This window comes from Crotalus tigris, unplaced genomic scaffold (assembly GCF_016545835.1).
Source record: "Crotalus tigris isolate CLP2741 ecotype Arizona unplaced genomic scaffold, ASM1654583v1 scf7180000019173.45859301935:6455823, whole genome shotgun sequence".
Classification (NCBI taxonomy): Eukaryota; Metazoa; Chordata; class Lepidosauria; order Squamata; family Viperidae; genus Crotalus; species Crotalus tigris.
The window spans coordinates 2,221,606-2,245,504 of record NW_024097414.1 but is presented as its reverse complement, the minus strand read 5'-3'; the positions used below and the strand labels follow the sequence as shown (position 1 = coordinate 2,245,504).

The 23,899-nt window shown below is 45.3% G+C and overlaps 1 protein-coding gene across 7 annotated transcripts; it reads left to right on the top strand.

Moving 5' to 3' along the window:
- The first annotated feature begins 636 nt into the window (after positions 1-636).
- Positions 637-22,779, top strand: SYT17 (synaptotagmin 17). 7 transcript variants are annotated; one of them, XM_039360804.1, is made up of 9 exons: positions 2,701-3,017; positions 9,285-9,302; positions 9,560-9,665; positions 12,104-12,214; positions 14,949-15,097; positions 16,152-16,771; positions 17,274-17,394; positions 20,344-20,499; positions 21,559-22,779. In XM_039360804.1, the coding sequence occupies exons 3-9, from the start codon at positions 9,652-9,654 to the stop codon at positions 21,753-21,755; spliced, it is 1,368 nt and encodes a 455-aa protein (XP_039216738.1). In that variant the 5' UTR covers positions 2,701-3,017; positions 9,285-9,302; positions 9,560-9,651; the 3' UTR covers positions 21,756-22,779. The 7 variants fall into 7 exon arrangements, with proteins under 7 accessions (XP_039216741.1, XP_039216735.1, XP_039216740.1 ...); XM_039360803.1 differs by having other exon boundaries at positions 9,280-9,302; XM_039360807.1 differs by lacking the exons at positions 2,701-3,017; positions 9,560-9,665; positions 21,559-22,779 and adding exons at positions 637-1,268; positions 20,816-21,409 and having other exon boundaries at positions 12,066-12,214.
- The last annotated feature ends 1,120 nt before the right edge of the window (positions 22,780-23,899 follow it).

Sequence of the window (23,899 nt, the reverse complement as noted above, 5' to 3'; positions counted from 1 at the left end):
AGTGAAAAAGAAGAGCAAAAAAGAGGAACATTAATGCAATAGGTGACATATTCAAGGAAGTTTATCTAGTTTCCAGAAAAGGAGGCAATCCACCTTGGAAAAACAGAGCGTGATGTCCAATCCATGTCCACCATTCTTAGGACACTGTCTTAATCCTAGCTCTGAGTGTGCAAGACAAGAACAAGACATGACTAACTTCTTCCTTGAACAAATCAACCACGTTTGTAACGAGAGCTAAAAAAAAAAAAAAGCAAGGGAGAGATGAAACGACAATGAGGCCGTGATGGGGACCAAAAGGCACTCAGATGGAGCAGGAGAATGCGACCAGGTAAGTTTTAAGCATCTCCGGGGAACGAAAGATGCTCCAAGCGTCAAAGGATATACTGAAATCTTGAGTAAGCATTGGGTTTCTTAAAGAAACTGCTGGTTCCCTGTTATAGGAAAGCGGTGTGCGAATAGAGCAGTACCATTTTAGCCCAGGTTGGGGTTGGGAATGAGAGACGGGAGGAACCGAAGCTGCTTAGGGAAATATCAATCATTAAATTCTCTCATCTGTCCATCAAGCCTACAACGGGAGAGGCTGTTCCTTTGAGACAGCTGGAATTTGCTCAGCCACTTGACGGATGGATGTTTGGCTGCTTTTCACCATCAGAGGCTATAGTCAAGTCTACATTCCCATGCTGGTATAGAGGGGGATCTGGTAGTAAATGTACAGGGATCTGGGAGCAGATCGGCAGCTGCTGAAGCCAACGAGCAGGGTGGCCACGCCCCTGGCCTGGGATTTGCACCACCCCAAGGGCTGGGTGTGATCTTCCAGCAACAGGAGGTCTTCCTGTAATAGGGACAGCCCCCTGACTAAAACCTTTTATTGGGGCAAAAATCAGCTCTCCCTTCCTCTTTTAATTTTTTTTTTTTTAAAGCAAAGATTGGAACGGCTACAGCAGAACAGGCCCAGGGAGGTTTTTCCTTTCTCTAGGTGTGATCTGAATGGAGAGTCCTCTCCCCCCCCTCCACCGTGGGGGGGATTGTGAGGAGGCACCCCAGAAATATTGTTGACGGGTGTTGTTGCTTCTGAGCGCATGGGAGAGGATGCAAAGGCAGAGAGAGGAGCATGCTCACTCATGCAAGCAGCATTTGCCCAAGCCAGAACAGTTGTGTTTTATCCATCCACAATTTCTCTCCTTCTTCCTCCTCCTCTTCCTCTTCCTCCTCCTTCTCCCTGAGATCCATCTCTCTAGATGTCTGCTGCGTTTGAAGGAGCTGGAATTGTGAGTACTTACTTGGCAAAGCAGTTGTAGAGCTTTAGAGTTGCAATTTATCTAAATTGATTTTGGCATTTCTCGGGGAAAGAGCAATGCCCTTGTTTAGTTTCACTTTCTCGCTGGCTACCTGTTCAAAATTCCCTTCCTTTTCTCTCCTGCCTTTGGCTCTCTGCGGCAAAAGAGGGGAGCTCTGTTTATGCTCAGAGGTCCCTGGGTAAGCAGCCTGTAAAGCAGATTTGGGTATTTACTATCGGAGAATCTAGTTAAAGCCTTTCATTTTAGCAGCCTGGAATGGAAGAATCGATGCTGTTTTGCCCCGAGAAAAAGCTGACGGCTGAGATATTTGCACGCAGATGGTTCGACATCCTGCTACCTATGTCCCTGGGTTCACACGTTGCATTCAACCGGAACATGGTTTAACAGGTTTTGGTTTAATGTGTTGTGTGAACCCGTTGATTGTGGTTTATTTAGTGAGCCGTAGGAAACTCAACCGGTGTGAACCAGCTTACTTTAAGGGCTCGACTACCGAGCCCATCATGCCCAGTGGATTGGAGTGAGTCAAGGATTGTGTAATCTACGTGTGTGGGGAGGCATTAGTGGAAGAAAAAAGAGAGACAGTATGGATTTGCATGTTGGTAGAAGAAACTTTTATGCACTGGTAGTCCTCAACTTACAACTACAATTGAGCTCAAAATTTCTGTTGCTAAGCAAGACAGTTGTTAAGTGAGTTTTGCCTCATTTTACGACCGTTCTTGTTGAGTGAGCCACTTAACACGCTCTTAAGTGAATCACTGCAGTTCTTCAATTAGTGACACAGTTGCTAAGAGAATCTGGCTTCCCCATCGAGTTTGCTTGTCAGAAGGTTGCCAAAAGCGATCACATGATCCGGGACACTGCAACCGTCATAAGTACCAGTCAGTTGCCAAGCCTCTGAATTTTGATCACGTGATCCTGGGGATGCTGCAACGGTCGTTAGGCGTCAGAAACAGTCATAAATCCCTTTTTTTTCCAGTGCCGTTGTAGCTTTTGTCATTAAACAAAGTGTTTTTTATATCAAAGACTACCTGGAGTAGACTTCTTTTTACATATGCCTGGCTGAGGAATTCTGGGAGCTGAAGTCCACAAGTCTTAACAGTGGCCAAGGTTGAGGACTCCTGCTGTAAGGTTCATCCGAGCGCCCCCTGCAGGCCTGTCCGCAACCAGGGGAGTCCAGTTGTGCCTGCGGGCGGCTCGTTAGCGCCCCCTGGAGGCCAAAGCATGGAACGCCACCCTCTAAAAAAGCAAAACAGCTGACTTGCTTAGGCGGGTCCTTTCCCGGTGGCAGCTGATTCAAAACTGCTGGAGGCTGGGAAGACCCCCCCCCCCTCCCTCGCCGGTCGCCTGCGGCATTTTCGCCCAGCCGGTCGCTTTCCTCTTGACCACCCGTGATTCCCACCCTCCCACCCCAATCTGGCTGGTCAAGAGGGGGGGATGACCAAAGGGACGGAGGGAGGGGCAGCTGCGATGCAAAGAGAGTCCAGCCAGTCGGACAGGCTGGTCCTTCTCTGCCAGCCCAACCTGCCAACGCATCCCTCCCTGGTGGCCAACCCAGCCTGCCGAGCCCCGGCGCGAAGAGTTCAACGGGCTGGTCATTCCGTCAGTCCTCATTGAGCAAGCCAAGCACGTCGGACGGACTCCTTTTGTTGAGGGCAGACGCCATGCTTAGCCTGCCAAGGGGGCTTAAGTGAGCGCCCGAGGAAGATGGCGTATATGCAGGTAGGGCTGAACGGCCGGGGGGGGGGAGGAAAGGCGAACGGAGAGGAGAAGGGGAAGGGGCTGGAGACCCCCCCCCACCCTCCAGGCTGCCTTTGCTGGGAACCGAGCAAGGCAGAGAAGAAGAAAGGGAGGGGGGCAAAGGCAGAGGCGTTGGGGGGTCCCCCACACCAGCATCCCCAGCGTTGCAAAAAGCGAGAATTTTTCCCGCAGCAAACTTGAGTGAGCAGGCTGGAGTTTCCGAGCTGCTCCGGAGTTCCCTCCGACCAGGAGGCAAATGCAACCTGTAGCATGAATAGGTGGAGTCCCCCCTTGCTTCGGCCCCATCGCTCGGGGCTGGGGGGTCCCCTCGACGCCTGTCCCTCCCTCCCTCCCTTCTCGCGTCTTTCTGAGTCTCCCAGCCGCCTTCGGGCAGGATTCCCACGACCTTCTCGGTTTCGGAGCAACGGAGCGCGGCGGGCAAAGGGGACGCTTGTGGGGCGGTGGGTGGAAGGGGCTTGCCCCGATATTAGGCTTGCCAAAGAGGGCGTGAGGAAGGAAGGGGAGGTGGGTCACCCATCTGGCTGCAGATGCGTGTACAATGCACGGCGGTGGCTGCTGACCTTTCCTGGGCAGATGGGAGTGGGCTTGCGGGCTAAGGCCAGGGGAGTGAGTGAGTGGGTGGGTGGGAGGGCCCCGCGGATGTGATCGGGGGAAAGGTTGGCACGCATGTTGTGTGAAGCCGGCAGATGGAGGGAGAGGAGGAAGGGAGAGACGGTGGTGGTGGAGGGGGGGAATGGAAAATGCAAATAGCAAATTTTGCACCCAGAGGCCAGCCGCTTCGCTGGGTTGATAACCTTTCTTTCGCTCAAAAAATAATAATAAATCTCCCTTCCTGGGTAGATCTGATTTTATTTTGGTTCCCTTGGGCTTGCGTTCCCTGTTCCAATGTAGTTTTCGTTTTAAATGACTGAAGGTTGTCGATTAAAATCGTATTAAAGGATATAAGGGGCCGGAGGGGGGGGTTCACTCTGAGACTGAAGAAGCTGGAATAATAATAGAAAGAGACTCCCGAGGCTAATTTGGGGAGGGGGCTGCCAAATCCGGAGAAGAAAAGGAGGGGCAGGGGCAAAGAAAGCCCAAGCTGCTTCATCCTCCCCCCCCCCTCCGCTGCCGCTTGCTACTCTTGGAAAACTTTTGAGGTGCGTCAGATTTCAGTTGCCATCATCCCCATCCAAAGCAACAAGTTTGCCTCCCCAGCAGCTTAATTTCTCTCAAGGGCATTGTCTGTTTTTAATGCCCTCCAACCTAAGGTTGCAAGTGTGATTTTCTTACGTTGTTCTCACAACAGTCCTGCGAGGTAGACCAGGCTTAAGAGAAGAAAAAATGGAGAAATGCGGAGACAGAGCAGAAAATAGACGATGGGTTGGGGGTCCATTTCTAAGGCTTTCATAGGGTTTGGGAAAGGTTTCTGAGATCTTGTGTAAGTACGATGTAGGATGGTAGAGGCTTAATTAGTCCAGATAATTAAATAATGGACTGCATGCACACATTTTTCTGGATGCACAACATATGAACTGTAAACTAATCACAATTTGGAGTTGGTATACTCAACTTAAAACAGTTCATTTAGTGACCGAAGTTACAACGGCACTGAAAAAAGGGACTGGGACCATTTTTCAAACTTACAACAGTTGCAGCATCCCCAGGATCAAAAGTCAGAGGCTTGGCAACTGGCATGTACTTATGACGGTTGCACCGTCCCTGGGATCACGTGATCCTCTTTTGCGACCTTCTGACCAGCAAACTCAATGGGAGAAGCCAGATTCATTAGATTTTTAGATTAGATAACCTTTATTGTCCTTTTTTTCCCCGCATGTGGGGAATGGCACAATGGCACACATGAAAAATGAAATTTAGTTGCTTCCTCTCCAAGTGTACACATACACAACACACAGTTAAAGCATACTCTATACCAGTGGTTCTCAACTTTTCTAATGCCGCGACCCCATAATACAGTTCCCCATGTTGTGGTGACCCCCAATCACTTATACATCACCGGGTGCCAGGGGCGTGGCCAAAGAAAAGGGAGGAAAAATGGCGGACAGCCTTGTTTGGCGACCCCTGTGAAATGGTCGTTCGACCCCAAATGGGGTCCCGACCCACAGGTTGAGAACCACTGCTCTATACAATATGTGTATAGACCTACACCAGGGGTAAGCAACCTTGGCTCTTTTATGACTCGTGGACTTCAACTCCCAGAATTCCTGAGCCAGCATGGCTCACCTTGGAAACCTCTCCCTTTCCCCTCAGCATGGCTGGCTCAGGAATTCTGGGAGTTGAAGTCCACGAGTTATAAAAGAGCCAAGGTTGCCTACCCCTGGCCTACACTCTTACATATAAGTAACATGTAAATATAAATATTATTCACTGTCCAATAAATGTTATTCACTGTCCATAAATATTATTCACTTCACAACCGTGATGCTAACTTAACAACTACAGTGATTCACGTTTAACAACTGCGGCAAGAAAAGTCATAAAATGGAGGCAGAACTCACTTAACGGCCGTCTCGTTTAGCAGCAGCAAGTTTAGAGGTGAATTGTGGTTGTGAGTCCAGGACTGCCTGTCCTCGAACTGCTCACAGCTGGTTCTCTGAAAACCCCCCAAGTGACTCATGCAAAACCTTTAAAAGAAAACCTCGACTGGTATTTCAGATGTGTCGTTTTGACTATTATACGATCATGGAAGGGAAAAATGAATTTCGTGGCATTTTTCAGAGCAAAAACAAAAAGGAGAATGGAAACTTATAAAAGTAACCATGGATCGATACAATGATATTGTGCGGTGGGCAAAAACACCAAAGTAGCTGGGGTTTCGTAAGTGGAAACCGTGGTTTATTCGGTCCTGGAGAATTAACCGCCATCGCTTGTAAGCCCTGTTTGCAGATGTCAGTGGTGAAGTTAATACGTGCCACACCTGCAGCACAAAGAGTGTTATCAAAACACACTCCGGGTTTTGGCTTTCTGTTTGTGCAAGCTTGAGCAGCACCGGGTTTGCCTGCAGGGACCTTTGTGATGCCACAAAGTTTGAGAACAGCTGTGATGTTTTCTGAAAATGGAATGATTACAAGTAAATGATGTCGTTACGCCTTGCCCCGTCTTAACCTCCGCGGAATCGTTTGGCTTTGTTTATTCAAGAGGAAGGTGTGTTCTCAATAAAGGAGAATATTTGCAGCTCAGGGCTGAAATGAGAGGTCCTTGGTGCTCTCTGAGCTTGGTGGTTTTCTTGCAGACGTTTCATTACCTAAGTAGGCAACATCATCTAGGCTAGAAGAGAGTTGGGGTTGTGGAGAGAAGGAGAAGGCGGTAAAGGAAGACTGTGGAGTCTTTGGTGCTCTCTGAGCTTGGTTGTTTTCTTGCAGACTTCATTACTTAACTAGGTAACATCATCAGGGCTAGAAGGGAGTGAGGAGGAGGAGGAGGAGGAGGAGGAGGAGGAGGAGGAGGAGGAGGAGGAGGAGGAGAAAGTTCTTGGTGGTCACTGAGCTCGGTTTTTTTTCTTGCAGACATTTCATTACCAAACTAGGTAACATCATCAGGGCTAGAAGGGAGTGTGTTTGCATGGAGGAGGAGGAGGAGGAGGAGGAGGAGGAGGAGGAGGAGGAGGAGGATTGTGGGATCCTTGGTGCTCTCTGAGCTTGTTTTTCTTGCAGACATTTCATGACCCAACTAGGGAACATCATCAGGGCTAGAAGGGAGTAGGGTTTGCAGGGGGGAGGAGGAGAAGGAGTTGTTGTTCTTGGTGCTCTCTTGGCAACTGACTCATATTTATGACGGTTACAGTGTCCTAGGGTCATGTGATCCCCTTCTGCGGCCTTCGGACAAGCAAAGTCACTGGGGAAGCCAGAGTCGCTTAATTACTAACTTTACAACTGCAGTGATTTACTTAACAACAGTGGCAGGAAAGGTCGTATAATGGGGCAAAGCTCACTTAAGAACTATCTCACTTAGCAACACATTTTGGGCTCCGTTGTGGTCGTAAGTCGAAGACTACCTGTAGAGTATTTAATCTAACATTGCTCACTTGAGCTGGCTGGAATTTCAAGCTGTCATTTCCTCCACTCTTCTTAAGAGAGTCAGGAGATTTGAAGAAGATGGAACTTTCTACATGCCAAACAGAAATTTTACTCCTGGGCTAGCTCTGCTAGGGACAATTAACATAGATCATTTTAATATGACTTTCTCGGCCCTTTTCATTTCTACGGAAAGTGTTTTCTTGACTCACAGCCTCGGTGAACGCTATACTCCTGTTTCTGAACTCTTCCATACTGGTCCAGTGTTATTTAAGGCGAGAACAGCCATTAGCAAGCAAACAAACCTGGTTGACAATGCACCGTTTGTTTTCCAAGATAGGGTTTGTACATCCATGGTTTGCTAGGGCTTCTGAAAATGACTGCTGGGTGGTCAACAGCAGCTGAGTGAGTCCTTTTCGCTTCTGTCTTCAGTGATTTTGGGAGCCTTCAGCAACACTAAATAAAAATTGGATAACTAAATAGGCAAAGGCTGTCTCCAGGGCAGAATGAAGGGGTCCATAAGCCAGCTGAATGGTGGCTGAATAAAGCAACTCCTGGACTGTATTTTATTGCACCGCACACATCTTATATGAAGAAAGATTGCAGGAATTGGGTGTCTCTAGTAGTTTGATGAAAAGAAGGACCAGGGGTGATAGGATAGCAGTCTTCCAATAGTTGAGGGGCTGCCACAAAGAAGAGGGGAGGGGTCCATTTGTCTGAAATGGTATAGGATTTCCTGCTTGACCAAGGGGTTGGAGTAGTTATTCTATTATTCTGGGTCAACCTATTTTTCCAAAGCACCAGAAGGCAAGACAAGAAACAATGGATGGAAACCAACTAAGGAGAGAAGCAACCTAGAACTAAGGAGAAATTTCCTGACAGTGCGAACTATTAATCAGTGGAACGGCTTGCTTCCAGAAGTTGTGGGTGCTCCAACACTGGAGGCTTTTAAGAAGAGACTTGGCGGCCATTTGTCTGAAATGGTATAGGCCAGGGGTCTTCAAACTTGGCCCTTTTATGACTTGTGGACTTCAACTCCAAGAATTCCTCAGCCAGCCAGCGTGCCTGGCTGAGGAATTCTGGGAGTTGAAGTCCACAAGTCATAAAAGGGCCAAGTTTGAAGACCCTGGTCTAGGGCCTCCTGCCTGAGGAGGGGGTTACTCTAGTCTAGAAGACCCCCCAAGGTCCCTTCTGTTCTGCAATTCTGCAATATCAGTCTGTGTACTCCTTATGGAACGACTGCTTATCCTATATTAGAAAGATTTGCTCCAGCACTGAAGACCTAATTTATGCTTTTGGGATTTTGGAACATGAGTGCAATCAAAAGTCTATTTAGAGCTGGACCTTGTGAGAATAAGAAACACATTTTGTTTCTTTCCCAAATTGAGAGGAATATCTCTTACTTTGCAGGATGGTTTTCATTCGTTTTGGCGCTCAGGACTCTGTAGGAATCCATGCATTATAGGCAGTTCTTGACTTACGATAAATCGATGAATTGTTTAGTGACCGTTCAAAGTCACAACGACACTGAAAAAAAGTGACTTTCACACTTACGACCGTTGCAGCCTCCGCAGGGTCAAAATTTGGATGCTTGGCAACCGGCTCGTATTTATGATTGCCTCAGTGTCCCTGGGGGTCACGTGACCTCCCCCTTTGCGACCTTTGGACAAGCGAAGTCAATGGGGAAGCTGGATCCACTTAACAACCATGTTACTAACTTAATTTCAGCGATTCATTTAAGAACTGTGGCAAGGAAGCACGTAAAATGGAGCGAAACTCACTGAGCAACTTTCTCATTTAGTAACAAGAAATTTGGGGCTCAAGTTACGGCCGTAAGTCAAGCATTACCTATATAACAGCCTGAAATACAGAGAGATTTTTATAAAAAGGCTTTTTTTTTTTTTTTTGCAAAGGGACAAAAATAGTAAGCAATTGAGGAAAATTCACAATAGCCATTGAATGTCCCTCCTGGAGATTCTTCTTTTACCTTCCCTAAAATAGAACTCAGTATAGCTCCCTCCTCACACACACACACACACACACACACACACACACACACACACACACACACCGCTTGAAATGAAAGCTGAGGTCCACAATTACATATTTGGTCTTGCAGGTGGGGGAATAAAAAAATCATTAAACCTTTACTAAACCAGTCTCGTCTTTTTCATTTTCTCTCCCTTTGCTTCATCATGGATATCTAAAAGGACAGTTGGAACCGATAAATGAGGTGAGTTAATCTGATGAGTCACCCTTTCTCTTGACACACAGAACGAGACCGTCGGGTGTGTGTGTGTGTGTGTGTGTTTTCCCTTCGCCCCTTCGTCTGGCTTTCTACGCTTGGTGGTGCAAAATTGTGTGTGTAAAAATACACCTTGGTTTCCTGTGGCTAAACAGCCAGGGTTTTTTTTTTCTTTTTCTTTTTTTTCCTTTAACAAGGAGAACTGTGGCTGACACGTTTTTGTTTTTTAATTGATTTGGCTGCAGATAATTCTATATGCTGTCAGTCCACTGGTGTACAAAATTTCTACTCCTCATGTTATGGGAGAGGATTGGGAATCCCCACTTGCTCTGCTCGGATGATCTCTTTGAGGTACACGTCGTCCTTGACTTAGGATCATTGACTTATTTTGGACTTACAACAGTACTGGGAAAAGTGATAATCCTCATACTTATGACCGTCACAGCATCCCCCCAGTCAGGTGATCAACATGGGGGCATTTGGCAACCCCATGTTTGTGGTGTCCCAGAGTTACGTGATCGCCATCTGCGATCTTCCCAGCCCGCTTTCGAATAGGCCAGACTCACTTAGTGCCTACATGATTCATTTAACTGCAGTGATTTGCTTAATCATGGGAAAACAGGTCATTAAACAGGGCATGGCTTACTTAACTGCCTTGCTTAGCAATGGAAATTGTGCCCTGTATTGTAAGTCAAGGGCTTCAGTTCACAACTGCAGCTGGCCAGCTGTAGAGATACGATATAAACTGAAAGTGATTTTGTATATAGGTTTGTGTTTATATTTTCAGTTTATTCCCTGTGACAGTAAGGAATTAACACCTGGTCCAGTTGTTTTCCTTCTTCACCACTATCGTATACATCGGGATGGGCAATTAAGTCAAGTTTACAGCTTGACTTCAACTCCCAGAACTCCTGAGCCAGCATGGTCCAGACCCAGAATTCCTTAGCATGGCTGGCTCAGGAATTCTGGGAATTGAAGTCCACAGGTGGTAAAGTTGATATAGTTACCCACCCCTGGTATACATTTTTCCATCTCTGATCTCTTGATCTTTCTGACTTCAAACTTGAGAAGTCCTAGAACAGGGGTCTTCAAACTTGGCCCTTTTATGACTTGTGGACTTCAACTCCGAGAATTCCTCAGCCAGTGTGCCTGGCTGAGGAATTCTGGGAGTTGAAGTCCACAAGTCATAAAAGGGCCAAGTTTGAAGACCCCTGTCCTAGAGAGATGTTACGTTTTTGATCTTGTGGAAGCCAAGGGCTTTGGAATGAGTGCCATCCTTTTAATTGATAAGGTTTATTCTGAAAAAAAAACAAAACCTAATGGAGCCCTAACGTGCAACTCAATTTAAAATCTTAGTTTGGGGCTGAAACAACATTTCAGTGGCTCCCACAGGGCTCCATTGGGGGGGGGGTCCTCCTGGAGCTGTCCAGGGTCCTGATTCATTATCAACTGCTCTCATAGATTTGGTTTGGCCAATTGTAATTGTTCAATTTCTTCTTCTTTTATTCAAAAGATTAACATCCAAAATCCAAAAGAAGACAATTGAACAGAGACAGAACAAAACTAAAAAAAATATTGGAAAAAACTCCCCCCCCCATTGGTTTGGCCAATTGTGATTTGCTTCCCTGAAACCTGGACTTCATCTTTGTTTTACCATCCCTTGAGCATGATGCTCACACCCTACTCCCCCCCCCATGTGGTGCTTGCTTTGAAAAGTCCAGAACTGCTTGACCTTTCCTTCATGATCTGATTCACTCACACAGCTTCTATTGCCTTTCAAAGCACGAAAGCTTTCCTCGTTTTTTAAATGCTTGCTCCATTCCGTGAAGACGATGGATTATAAAACTGTACAGCAAAGTTTAAATTCCCTCAATTCCGCTCACGGCAAAGCACTGAAATTCTTCCAGCTTGGCATATATTTTATTGGCTTGGGTTAGTGTAGCGGAAACCATAGGCTTTTCCTTGTGGGCAAGTTCTGGAATCTTCTCATTTAATTAGGATTTGTTTTTAATTTATGACCCTTTATTCCTCTTCTGCATCTTCCATTTTTAGCAGGGGGTTTGGAAAACATTTTGCCTTGGGCATTACAATTTTACAAGAATGTAAGTTTGCAGGGAAACTCAAGATCCAGCACGGATGGCTGGGGAATTCTGGGAGATGAAGTCTACAGGTTTTAAATTTGCCAAGGTTGGACATCCCTAGTTTAGTAGGTTGTTCGAACTTGGACTACAGTTTGAACAAACATTATGCCAAACCATGGATTTTCAGCCAACGTTTGGATGAGCCATAGAGGCTGGGGTCCTGCTGACCCATAAGCCATGGTTTAGGAACCAGAGAAAATATAAAAAAAAGATCCTATTGTGGTTTTCATACCCATCTCCCTCTGCTTGGCTCTTGGCTGGAAATTTTGGATACAGGCTCATATCGTTTCCAGTTTTCATGAATGATAGGTTTGATGTCCAGTATTCCAGAAGTCGGAGAGAAAAATCTATCTCTGCGGTCACTAGGAGTCAAAAAATGACTTGATAGTCCAACATCCAACAATAAGTTGACCAAAGCAGAATAAGCAAAAATCTAGATCTGTGGTTACAGAGATATAAACACACACACACACACACACACACACACACACACACACACACACACATGGAACTGAAATCCTCCTGGGATCTGCCTGTTAAATTACAATTGTTTATCCTTGTTCACCATCAGCTGCTTGTAATTTTGCTTTCTGGTTTCTAACGGCCTCAGGGCCTGTTGTCTAGAATCTCGGATCTTTTGCTGTGCAGATGGACCTGTCGCAACTGTTGTCAGAAGTGCTACGAGTGCAGCTGTTGCCAGTCCAACGAAGACGAGGTGGAAATCCTGGGGCCTTTTCCAGCTCAAACCCCTCCCTGGTTGTAAGTTTGGGAGTGTTTCGAAGGCACCGCTTATTTGAAGGGTGGTTCGGAGGAGGTCACCGAGTTTGGTAATGAAAGGTCTGCAAGAAAGCCATCCAACTCAGAGACCCACCAAGGACCCTTCGGTTATATAATGCTCCCAATTTAATGGCAGGTTTCTTCAAGCTAATAGTAAACAGCATCCTAATTAAGAACCAAGCCACTAGTATATAAAAGAGAGCAAACCCTACACCCTTCTGGCACTGATGTTCTCTAAACCCAGAGAGCACCAAGGATGATTCCTCCTCCTCCTCCCCCCTCCCTTCCTCCTCCTCCTCCTCCCCTCCTCTTCCCTCTCCCTCTCCCCCCTCCCCTCCTCCTCCTCCCCTTCCCCCCTCCCTCCTCCTCCTCCTTCTCTATTGGCGTGATCTACAAGCACGGTACCCTTCCTTAATAAACACATACAGTATATTTGTGCCATCCTAAGCAGGGTATCCTTCCTTTATAAATATTTATTTGTGCCATCTATGGGGAGGATATCCTTTCCTTAAATATATATATTTAAGGCATATATATATGCCATGTAGGAGCAGGGCATCAGTCCTTTATAAGTATATATTTGTCCCCTTTATGAGCCGGGTATTCTTCCTTTATAAATAAGATATATTTGTGCCAACTGCAAGCAGGGTGTCCTTCCTTTATAAAAATATATATATATATTTGGAGCCAGAGAAAGAGACGTTAGGCATAATTTTATGTCAAAGAAGAAAAGCACTAGGTATTTTCAATTATGGCACCTTCTGAGGGCTGACCTCAACTGGTCTGTCTCAAGGCAGCAAATCTTATTATGCTGATTTAACAAATAGGGTGGGGACCCCTTTCTCTAATCATGTGCTTTCTTATCGCTTTTTTCCCCCTTGTTGCTTTTATTTCTTTGAGATGAGAGCTGTGGGGGGTGGGTAGTTCTGAGGTGTTGTAGATCATAAGATAAATGACATGCCTGTTTCATTTTTCATATATATATATATATATATATGAAATGCCTTGTATTCTGTGAAATTAAACTGGAAGCGTAGCTCCATTCTTCTTCTCAGCAGTTGCCCTTGTTAAGCAAAATCCTGAGCGTTTCAAAAGGAAGCAGAGCGAGTGAAAAGAATTGTAAATTAGCAGCAGCAGTGGCTTGCTGGATGGAGAGGGGGGAGGATATTTGCTTTCTGTTTGCATTAGTTTTTTTTAAAAAAAGTGAATATTTATTTTGTTTTTTTTTTTAAATTCAAGATGATGTATATTTTTAGTACTCCCTCCTTCTCCTATTTTCCCCACAGTAACAAACGTGAGGTGAGTTGGACTGAGAGAGAAGGACTGGCCTAAAGTCACCCAGCTGTCTTTCATATAGTAGCTAAGGCAGAACTAGAATTCAGTCTCCTGGTGTTGGCCCAAAGTCTCCCAGCTGGCTTTCATGTCCAAGGCGGACTAGAATTCACAGTCTCCTGGTGACTGGCCCAAGGTCACCCAGCTGGCTTTCATGTCTAAGGTGGACTAGAACTCACAGTCTCCTGGTATTGGCCCAAAGTCTCCCAGCTGGCTTTCATGTCCAAGGCAGACTAGAATTTACAGTCTCCTGGTGAGTGGCCCGAAGTCACCCAGCCGGCTTCCATGTCTAAGGTGGACTAGAACTCACTGTCTCCTGGTGTTGGCCCAAAGCCAGCCAGCCGGGTTTCACGTCTAAGACAGGACTGGAACTTACCATCTCTTGGTCATTGGCCCAAAGTCACCTAGCCAGCTTTCATGTCTTAAGGCAGAACTAGAATTCACAGTTTCATGCTGACTGGCTGCATGTCACCCAGCCAGCTTTCATGCCTAAAGTATGACTAGAACTCACTAACTCTTGGTTTCTAGTCTCTCTCAGTCTTGGCCAATGTAAGACCTGTGGACTTCAACTCCCAGAATTCCCTAGCCAGCATCCTGAGGAAATTTCAGCTGTTTGGCCTTCCGTTCACAACTTAAAGCTCCTCAGCCTATCTGGTTGGAGAATTCTGGGAGTTGGTCCATATTTCTTAAAGTTGTCATGGTTGAGAAACAGTAGTCTAGGGTCTACGGTCCCATCATCTACTGTCTCTCATCTATTTTGAGAGTTTAGAAAAAACTTCAGAGAAGAGCAACTAAGATGATCAAAGGCTTGGAGGCTAAAACATACGAAGAACGGTTGCAGGACTTTGGTTTGGCCAGTGTAAAGAAAAGAAGAAATAGGGGAGACATGAAAGCAGAGTTCCAGTATCTGAGGGGCTGCCACAAGGCAGAGGGGGTCAGGTTGTTCATCAAAGCACCAGAGGGAAGGACGAGAAACAATGGATGGAAACTGATCAAGGAGAGAAGCAACCTGGAATTAAGGAGAAACTTCCTGACAGTGAGGACAATCAACCAGTGGAACAGCTTGCCTCCAGAAATCGTGGGTGCTCCATCACTGGAGATTTTAAAGAAGAGACTAGACAGTCACCTGTCTGAGATGGTATAGGTTCTCCTGCTTGAGGGGGGGGGCTGGACTAGAAGACCTCCAAGGTCCCTTCCAGCTTCTATTCTATTCTATATATTTTTTACACTCCATCTATGATCTATCATCAATGCACTCATGAAGTCAAAAAAGGGTTTATCTTTTCCTCAAAAGTCCAGACACTTGCATGCTCATGGCACTGGGGAAGAAAACGCGGAATGGAAGCGTTGCCTGGATGATTCCAAGATTTGATCTTTCCAACAGGCTAAGCAATCGAAGTGAAGACAAAAATGGCAACACGGATAACGCAACGGGTGAACCATCCCCAATCCCTCAGAATGTTTCACTGGACAGAAGACGGTCGTCCACGGATACCTCCCGTTCCACTTACAGCCTTACAAGACGAATTTCAAGTAAGTTAGCTGGTGATCAGAGAAGCTGGACCACACCTGACCGCCATCTTGGCAGATAGGATGGGTGGAGCTTGATGGAAAAGGAGCTTAGTTATCCTGATGATAGATAGGTCTCTTTAAGTACCTTTTACATTTAACCCGGACCAGTGAAAACCCAAATGATAGGGAGTGCCCAGCTGATTTATCAGTCAATGAATCCTGCAAATTCAGATCATTCCGGAAGCAAATTAAATAGGTCGTGTGAACATAGAGTCTTGGGAAATGAATGTTCTCTGCAATCTCCATTTGCTTTCTCACTTGCTCCCATGCCTGCTCATTTTTTTTTTTAAAAAAATCACACTTTCTGCCTCAGACACACACACACATACATTCTGGAACAAAGGTATAGGTAGATAGATAGTTCTCAACTTACAACTGTTTGTTTAGTGACCGTTCAAAATGACAGTGGCATTGGAAAAAAAAGTGATTGATGAGCGTTTTTCACACAACTGTGGCAGCCTCCCCCCTGGTCACTGATCAACATTCAGCTGCTTGGCAACTGACTCACATTTGTGACGGTTGCAGTGTCCCGGGGTCATGTGATCGCTCTTTGCGATCTTCTGACACGCAAAGTCAATGGGGAAGCCAGATTCACTTAATGACCATGTTACTAACTTAACAACTGCAGTGACTCACTTTGCAGCGGTGGCAATAAAGGTTGTTAACATGGGGCAAATCTCCATGAACCGTCTTGCTTAGCAATGGAAATTTTGGGCTGAATTGTTGTAAGCTGAGGACTACCTGTACACACACAGCCACACATGTAACATACACACATATATTCTGGAAGAAAAGCAAATTCTTCCCCTTATTTTTATCAGCCCTCCCCCCCAAAAAAAACCCTGCAGAAGATTTTTATTATTTATTTATTTATTAATAAAATTTACATGCCGCCAATCCAGGCCTTTTAGCAGGAGTTCAACTGAATCCAAAGCATTTTTCTCTTTTGGACAAGTGCTGTCTGGGACTTTCTGCCCTTTTTTAAAAATCCTGTTTCTTCCTCCCTCTCATCCAGGTCTAGAGCTGAGGAGACCAAGTTCTCCCCTGGTTGACATTAAGCCCATCGAGTTTGGAATTCTAGGCTCCAAAAAGGAGATTGTCCAGCCCAGCATCCTGCGGAAAACCTACACTCCGGATGAGTATTTTAGGAAATTCGAGCCAGGACTGTATTCTCTTGATTCAAATAGCGACGATCTGGATTCCTTGACGGACGAAGAGATCTTAGCCAAGTATCAGCTGGGGAAGCTCCATTTTAGCACTCAGTACGATCTCTTGCACAACTATCTCATTGTCCGGGTCATTGAAGCCAAGGACCTGCCTCCCCCCATCTCCTACGATGGCGCCAGGCAAGACATGGCCCACTCAAACCCCTATGTGAAGATCTGTCTCCTTCCCGACCAGAAGAACTCAAAGCAGACGGGGGTCAAGCGCAAGACCCAGAACCCCATCTTTGAAGAGAGGTACATGTTCGACATCCCGTTTTTGGAAGCTCAGAGGAGGACTCTGCTCTTGACCGTGGTGGATTTCGACAAATTTTCACGCCACTGTGTCATCGGGAAGGTGTCCATGCCGCTGAGTGAGGTGGACCTGGTGAAGGGCGGCCACTGGTGGAAAGCGCTGGTGCCCAGTTCTCAGGTAACTTGTGGGTTTCCATTCAATGAATTCAAAGGGCATTTTTATTTTTATTTTATTTTAATTGTTCTTTTAATTTACTGGGTTTGGTTTTAAGGACTCAGTTGCAGTGATATTTCTTAGGCCATTTTAGCCTCAGGTTGCTTACAGTTTCTCGTGCTGACTATAGTGGAGTTCCTTTCCTTTCCTTTCCTTTCCTTTCCTTTCCTTTCCTTTCCTTTCCTTTCCTTTCCTTTCCTTCCTTTCCCTTTCCATCTTTCCTTTCCTCCCCTCCACTCCCCTCTCCTCTCCTCTCCTCTCCTCTCCTCTCCTCTCCTCTCTTCTCCTCCTTTCCCCTCCCCTCCCCTCTCCTCCCTGCCCCTCCCCCCTGCCCCTCCCCCCATCCCCATCCTTTCCTTCGCAATTTCAAAAATGAATTCAGCTTGTACTGCATTGCATTAAAAAAAGTGACACATCAAGAATCCTTTTTGCAGTGTTTGATTCAGCTTGCCCTTTTCTGTTGCAGAACGAAGTTGAGCTGGGAGAGCTTTTGCTCTCATTAAACTACCTTCCCAGTGCGGGGAGACTCAATGTGGACATAATTAGAGCAAAGCAGTTACTGCAGACTGATATGAGCCAAGGGTCAGGTAGGGTTTGTGTGGATGCAGGTGTGTATTTTGTTATTGGACTTGGAGCATGTAGATGAACACGGGAGTATTTTCCCCAATGTATTTATATAACACTGGTTGTAGTCTTTCCCCCCTAGTATTATTACTGAGAGCCAGTTTGGTGTAAGGGTTAAGGCACCTGGCTAGGAATCTGAAGACCACCCCTCCTGGTCCTTCCTAGGGCACAAAACCAGCTGGGTGATCGTAGGCCAGTCCCTCTCTCTCAGCCCTAGAAAGGAGGCAATGGCACACCACTTCTGAAATCTTGCTAAGAAAACGGCAGGAACCTGTCCAGGCAGATGCCAGGAGTCAAAACAGACTCAAAAGCATCTCTTCTCTTCTCTTCTCTTCTCTTCTCTTCTCTTCTCTTCTCTTCTCTTCTCTTCTCTTCTCTTCTCTTCTCTCTCCTCTGATCTATCTATCCATAGTATTCTTTGCTCTCTCTCTCTCTTCCCCCCATCCGTCCCTACTTACCTATCATGTATCTAGAAATTATTTATCTATCAGCCATCTATTGGTTCTTTGTGCTATTATTTATCTATCAGGTATTTGATTATCTATCTATCTATCTATCTATCTATCTATCTATCTATCTATCTATCTATCTATCTATCTATCTATCTACCTACCCACCCACCCACCCACCTACCTACCTACCTACCTACCTACCTACCTACCTACCTACCAATCTCTGTTCTTTGATCTATCATCTGTTCATTTTATCTGTGTCTGCCATTCTTTCTATCTATCTATCTATCTATCTATCTATCTATCTATCTATCTATCTATCTATCTATCTATCATCTACCTACCTACCTTAACAACATCTCACAAACGGGAGAAGAGAATGACTTAGTTCTTGCTTCTTCTGGTTCTCTCTGTTCTCCAGGACTTCACCCAGATGGGGTACCATCAGGCACAGGATCTTCTGCCCCCTTTCCAGGCTTCAGTGTACCCCAGTGCTGTCTTGATGCCTTGTTCTCCAGCCGGAGACGGCACAGCCAACCTCTCTACCAAGGAGAATCTCCTTGGCTGTTGCCTTCAGCCCCAATCTGATTCCCTGCCCACTCCTTTCCGCTGAAGCACTCAAAAGAGAGCAAGGGATCCGCTTCTCTCTCTCTCCCCCAAGGTCTGATTGAAAGCAAACAGCACATTCTGACCTCTCCTGCTGAACAATAGCTGCCTCTCATTTGTCATTTGAAAAATTGAAATAGCAGGCCTCCTTCTGGTCCAGAAGCGGCTTCTCTTTCTGAGAAGAGGTCAAGGCTATTTCGTTTCCTCCAGAAAAAGGATCCCCTCCCCTTTCAGGTTTTTCCACCATTTTGTTTTTTTTTTTTTACCATGGACCATTGTTTCCCCTGGAATGGAAAAACGTTACCAATAACCGTGGAGAAAAAAAATAAAAATAAACATTCATATTTCCAGAGGAAAGGGATAAGAAATTTTTCTACCTCTGAGGATGAGGTGCTGTGGCCTTAAAAAAGACGTGTGTTCCCCCCCTCCCCTTTCTATTCCTTAAAAGCCTGCATTGCTATACAGGTAATCCTGTACTTATGAGCACAGCGGGGCCCAAACTTTCCGTTGCTAAGTGAGACACTTGTTAAGTGAGTTTTGCCCCATTTTACAATCTTTCTCACCGTAGTTGTTAAATGAATCACTGCAGTTTTTAAGTTAATTACAGGGTTGTTAAGTGAATCTGGCTCCCCCCCCCGGTTGACTTTGCTTGTCAGAAGCTTGCAAACGGGGATCATGTGACCCCCCGGAACATTAAAACCGTCATAAATATGAGTCAATGGCCGAATGGCTGACTTTTAATCACGTGATCAAGGGGAGGCTGCAACGGTCGTACGCCTGAAAAAGGTCATGCCACTTTTTTTCAGTGCCCTTGGTCAAAGAATGTACTGTTGTAAGTCGAGGACCACCTGTATAATGCTGAATTTTTATTATAGTATGTATTTAACGACAATAAAAATATAACAACAATAAGGAACAATATGCATGATGATTCAAACCAAGAAGAAAGAGAGAGAACGCGAAAGAGAGAAACGATTCATACAGCATGAATATCGAACCAGCTTAACCTTTTAACATATAATTAAATGTAGATTATAGACCTAGGAATATTGCGCTCTCTTTTCTCATTTGTACATACGCAAAACATTTTAAAGATGGATAGAAGATATAAATGTTTTATCCACTCTTAACATCTGGCGGGTTGGTTTCTTTCCACCTACGTGGGACAATTCTCTAGACACAGCTTGAGATTTTCATAAAATGTCAAGTTCCATATTTTAGGAATATAAATGCCTCATATTTAATGGTTATGTGCTTCCCCAGAGTTGTGTAACATATGTTTATGACTTGAAACCTAAAAAATTAGTCTGTAAAGGAGCATGACCAAATCATGCGAGTCAGACAGCCCTCAAATCTCTTATGGTGCCAACACGGAAAAAAATGAATATCCATCCTTTTTCATACAGTCTTCAAAGATGCCAATTAAATGGAACAAAATGTCTGGGAAAACAACTTCATCTCTAGATCGTAAGAAATACGTTTCACATTTCTTAAAACTTGAAGAGAAGATTACGAGTCAACCATGATTGCCTTTAGGATGATAATGCACAGTTTCTTCTTGGTTTTCCGATTGGAATTGTGACTTAGCATGACATGTGACTAGGGCATATATTTTACCGTTTCCTGGTTTGCTCTTGGTTTAAGCAAACTGTAATTACGCAGAATGAGAACAGAGAGTAAAAAAAAAAAAAATAGGAGCTGGACAAGCAAAGTAGGATCTCCAGCTTTAAAATTCACTCCGACTGGTTTTTGACCTGCTCAATAAACTAGGGCTCAAATAACTCCTAGCTTAATCTGATGCAGGCGTGGAGCTGTTCATTTGCCAAGCTGGAATTGTTTGTGCTTTCTCTTCAGATCCTTTTGTGAAAATCCAGCTTGTTCATGGGTTAAAATTAGCCAAGACAAAGAAGACCTCCTGTATGAAGGCCACCATTGATCCTTTCTACAACGAGTCCTTCAGCTTCAAGGTGGCACAAGAAGAACTTGAAAATACTAGCCTGGTTTTCACAGGTATGTGACTCGTATCTTTCCCGTGTGTTTTTCTTGCGATACAATTAAGGACATTGGGGGGGGGGGCGAATTTCCACCAACATCTGAACATGACCAAATGGGGAAGGCTGCCCTGTAATTGTAGCATGCAGCCTGCACTGCGCCTGGTTCCTTTCTCCAGATCAGAAACCCTGATAATTATTGCAGGAGTGAGTCATCCCTTGCCAGCGTTTGGGAAAGGAAAGATGGTCAAAATAACATTCGCTGTTTAAAAAAATAAAACAGCAATGCAGTTACAGATCTTCTCCACCGTGTATTTCTTTTGCCTCTACAACAGGACGGCGTTGTGTCACATCTCTGTGGTTTTGTTCTGGGTGTGGCTTCTCTGGATGAGCTGCCCTAGTCTTGAAAGTTGAAAATCAAGGCACCTTTGAACAAGGCAAGACGCTCCTGGGATCAACGGGCCATGCTCAGCAATTATTTAATTATGCTTTATTGAATGAACGTGCCTTGAAGGTTTATCGTGAAGCCATTAATCAAGATGGGCAAACATCTCCTCTGAGTTCAGGCAACAATCACACTGACGTTCATGCCACATCCTAAGCCCAAACCAAACCAACCTCATGATTGGTCAGCATGTTGTTCAGCATCATGATTAGTTGAGCTATCATTTGAACCATCACTGGCTGGGTTGGATATTCCTTGAATGTTTTTAATTTGTTCCGGTCTTTGACTATAATAAGCACTGACTTGACTTGGCAGAGGTTCTTGTTTTTAAAAATGGTTTCTCTTTTGTCCATAACTTCTATTCTGCAACTTTTGCAGATCCCTTTTTTAGAGGGGAAACTTTCCTGCTGAGTTTGGACTGCTTTTGTGTCATGTTATATTGTCAGTTTTCAGGCATCTCTCTCCCTCTCTCTCTCCCTTTCTCTCTCCCTCCCCCTTCCTCTCTCTCTTACTCCCTCCCTCTCTCTCCCTTCCACTCTCTTTCTCTCTCCCTCCCTCCCTCTCCCTCCCTCCCACCCTCTCTCTCTCCCTCCCTCCCTCTCTCTCTCCCCCTACTTTTTTTTATTCCTCCAGTCTACGGCCACAATGTGAAAAGCAGCAACGACTTCATCGGGAGAATTGTCATTGGCCAGTATTCGACAGGTTCCTCAGAGTCTAAGCACTGGCGACGGATGCTCACCTCCCACCGTACCGCCATTGAGCAGTGGCACAGCCTCCGCTCGCGAGCCGAGTGTGACCGAGTCTCGCCAGCTTCCCTGGAGGTGACGTGAGCCACCAATGCTGCTCCAGAGGCCCGTCAGACCAGTCCCCTCCATGCACGCTGTATACAAGTTCATTGCCTTTGGATTGACCATCCACAACCGTTGGCAGCGCAATGTTTGCCATTGATCACTGAGTGTTGGTCATCTTCAAGTCTCACCTGCAGTTTTAGTTGTCTCAGGTTATCCAAGATGCTCTTGTCGTTGTTGAGGAAGCCTGGGCTTTTGGAAAGATGTCCATGGTTTGAAGGCCTCCTTTGATTGCCACCCGGCATTAGCCATTAGGACAGATCATTAGCCATACAAAACGCTGGGATACATTGACATTTTTCTGTCCTTATTGCTCCACCATAACTCTCCATTCCTACGGTCCGTTGTCTTAGACAATGTCAATTCCCCCATGTGCTCTCTTTGGTGAATGTCTGGTGAACCAGCTAGAAGCTCTGACAGTATTTTAGCAGTAGAGTGTAGGGAGAAGTCTGTGGTGTCTAAATCCCGTCTTTTGTTCTTGTGGTGGCTTAACAAAATATCATGTGTGCTTCTGTGTCTTGAATGGTCCACATGGATGAGGGTCAGGGGAGGCCACAAGCTCTTTCCCCCACAACCATGCTTGTTTGTCCCACATGTTATCTGATGGATCCCACAGCCAGAGTGGACCACCGCAGGGTCAAGAATGGGTTTGCCACATGGACTCCACAGGGGAACCGCTATAGGTTGGAAGCAAGGAGAGGGCCGTGGGTGATGAAGATGTGGAAGACATCAATCTGTGACTTGGAAAAAATGTATTTCATACCTGCCTCTCAACTGCACATCTTTGACCATGAGTGAGCTGGCATGAAAAGCTTGTGAAGAATTCTGGACAATGGTTTATTTTTTTAACCATCTATCTTTCTTGAACCTCTGGCACTTGAGTTTCAAAAGCCTCTGTGAGTCGATCTTTACTCTCCCATCTTTGGATCTTAATGTAATTAGCTGCTTCAGGGCTTCAGCTTACGATGAGCTTTTGATTGTTGGAACAATAAAAAAGTGGCTTAAATTTGAGAATATGATGTTTAGTTCGGCGCCAAAGGGTCCAAATTTCAGATAGTCCTCGACTTACAATCACAACTGAGATCAGAGTTTCTGTTGCTGAGCAAGGTATTATTGAGGAAAGCATGTCTTGTGAAGTGAACTCCTGCAGCTGATGAAGTGAATCACATATTACAGTAACAATAATAGAGTTGGAGGGGACCTTGGAGGTCATCTAGTCCAACCCCCTGCTCAGGCAGGAAACCCTATACAATTTCAGACAAATGGCTGTCCAGTCTCTTCTTAAAAACTTTCAGCGTTGGAGCATTCACAACTTCTGGAGGCAGGTTGTTCCACTGGTTAATTGTTCTGTCAGAAAATTCCTCCTTAATTCCAGGTTGCTTCTCTCCTTGGTTAGTTTCCATCCGTTGCTTCTTGTCCTGCCTTCAGGTGATTTGGAGAATAGCTTGACTTCCTCTTCTTTGGGGCAGCCCCTGTTGGGGTTCCTTTATGACATGGTCATAAAATCCAGCTTCCACCTTTGACTGGGCTTGTTAAAAGCTGGCTGGGAAGATTGCCGATGACCATCACATGACCCTGGGATGCTGCAAATATCATAAATACATATCCAGATGCCAAGCTCCTGAATTTTAATTATGTGACCATGGGAGGGATGCTATAAAAGTTGTAGGTGTCAGGACCAGTCATAAGTCAAATTTTTCAGTGCAGTTTAACTTTGCTCACTATATGAATAACGTTAAGTCGAGGATTAGATACGAGGATTGAGGGAAAGTATTGGCCACATATCAAACTTACTTTCCTTCTTATCTCTTGAAACCAACCTATAATGGTTCCTTTCCGGATATCATTTTTGCCTCATTATATCAAAGGCATAATTAGATTATGGAGTCCCTTTAGTTGTGCAAACAATTTCTTTACACACGAGGATTCCACTGTGAATTGGCTTCATGGTGTTTAAACATGTTTTTAATACCAGCCACGATGTCCTAAGTTTTAAGTACTTTTTGCATTGGGATAATATAGGATAATATTGCTCTTCTAAGAATGCTATAGACCAGAGGTAAGCAACCTTGGCTCTTTTATGACTCGTGGACTTCAACTCCCAGAATTCCTGAGCCAGCCATGCT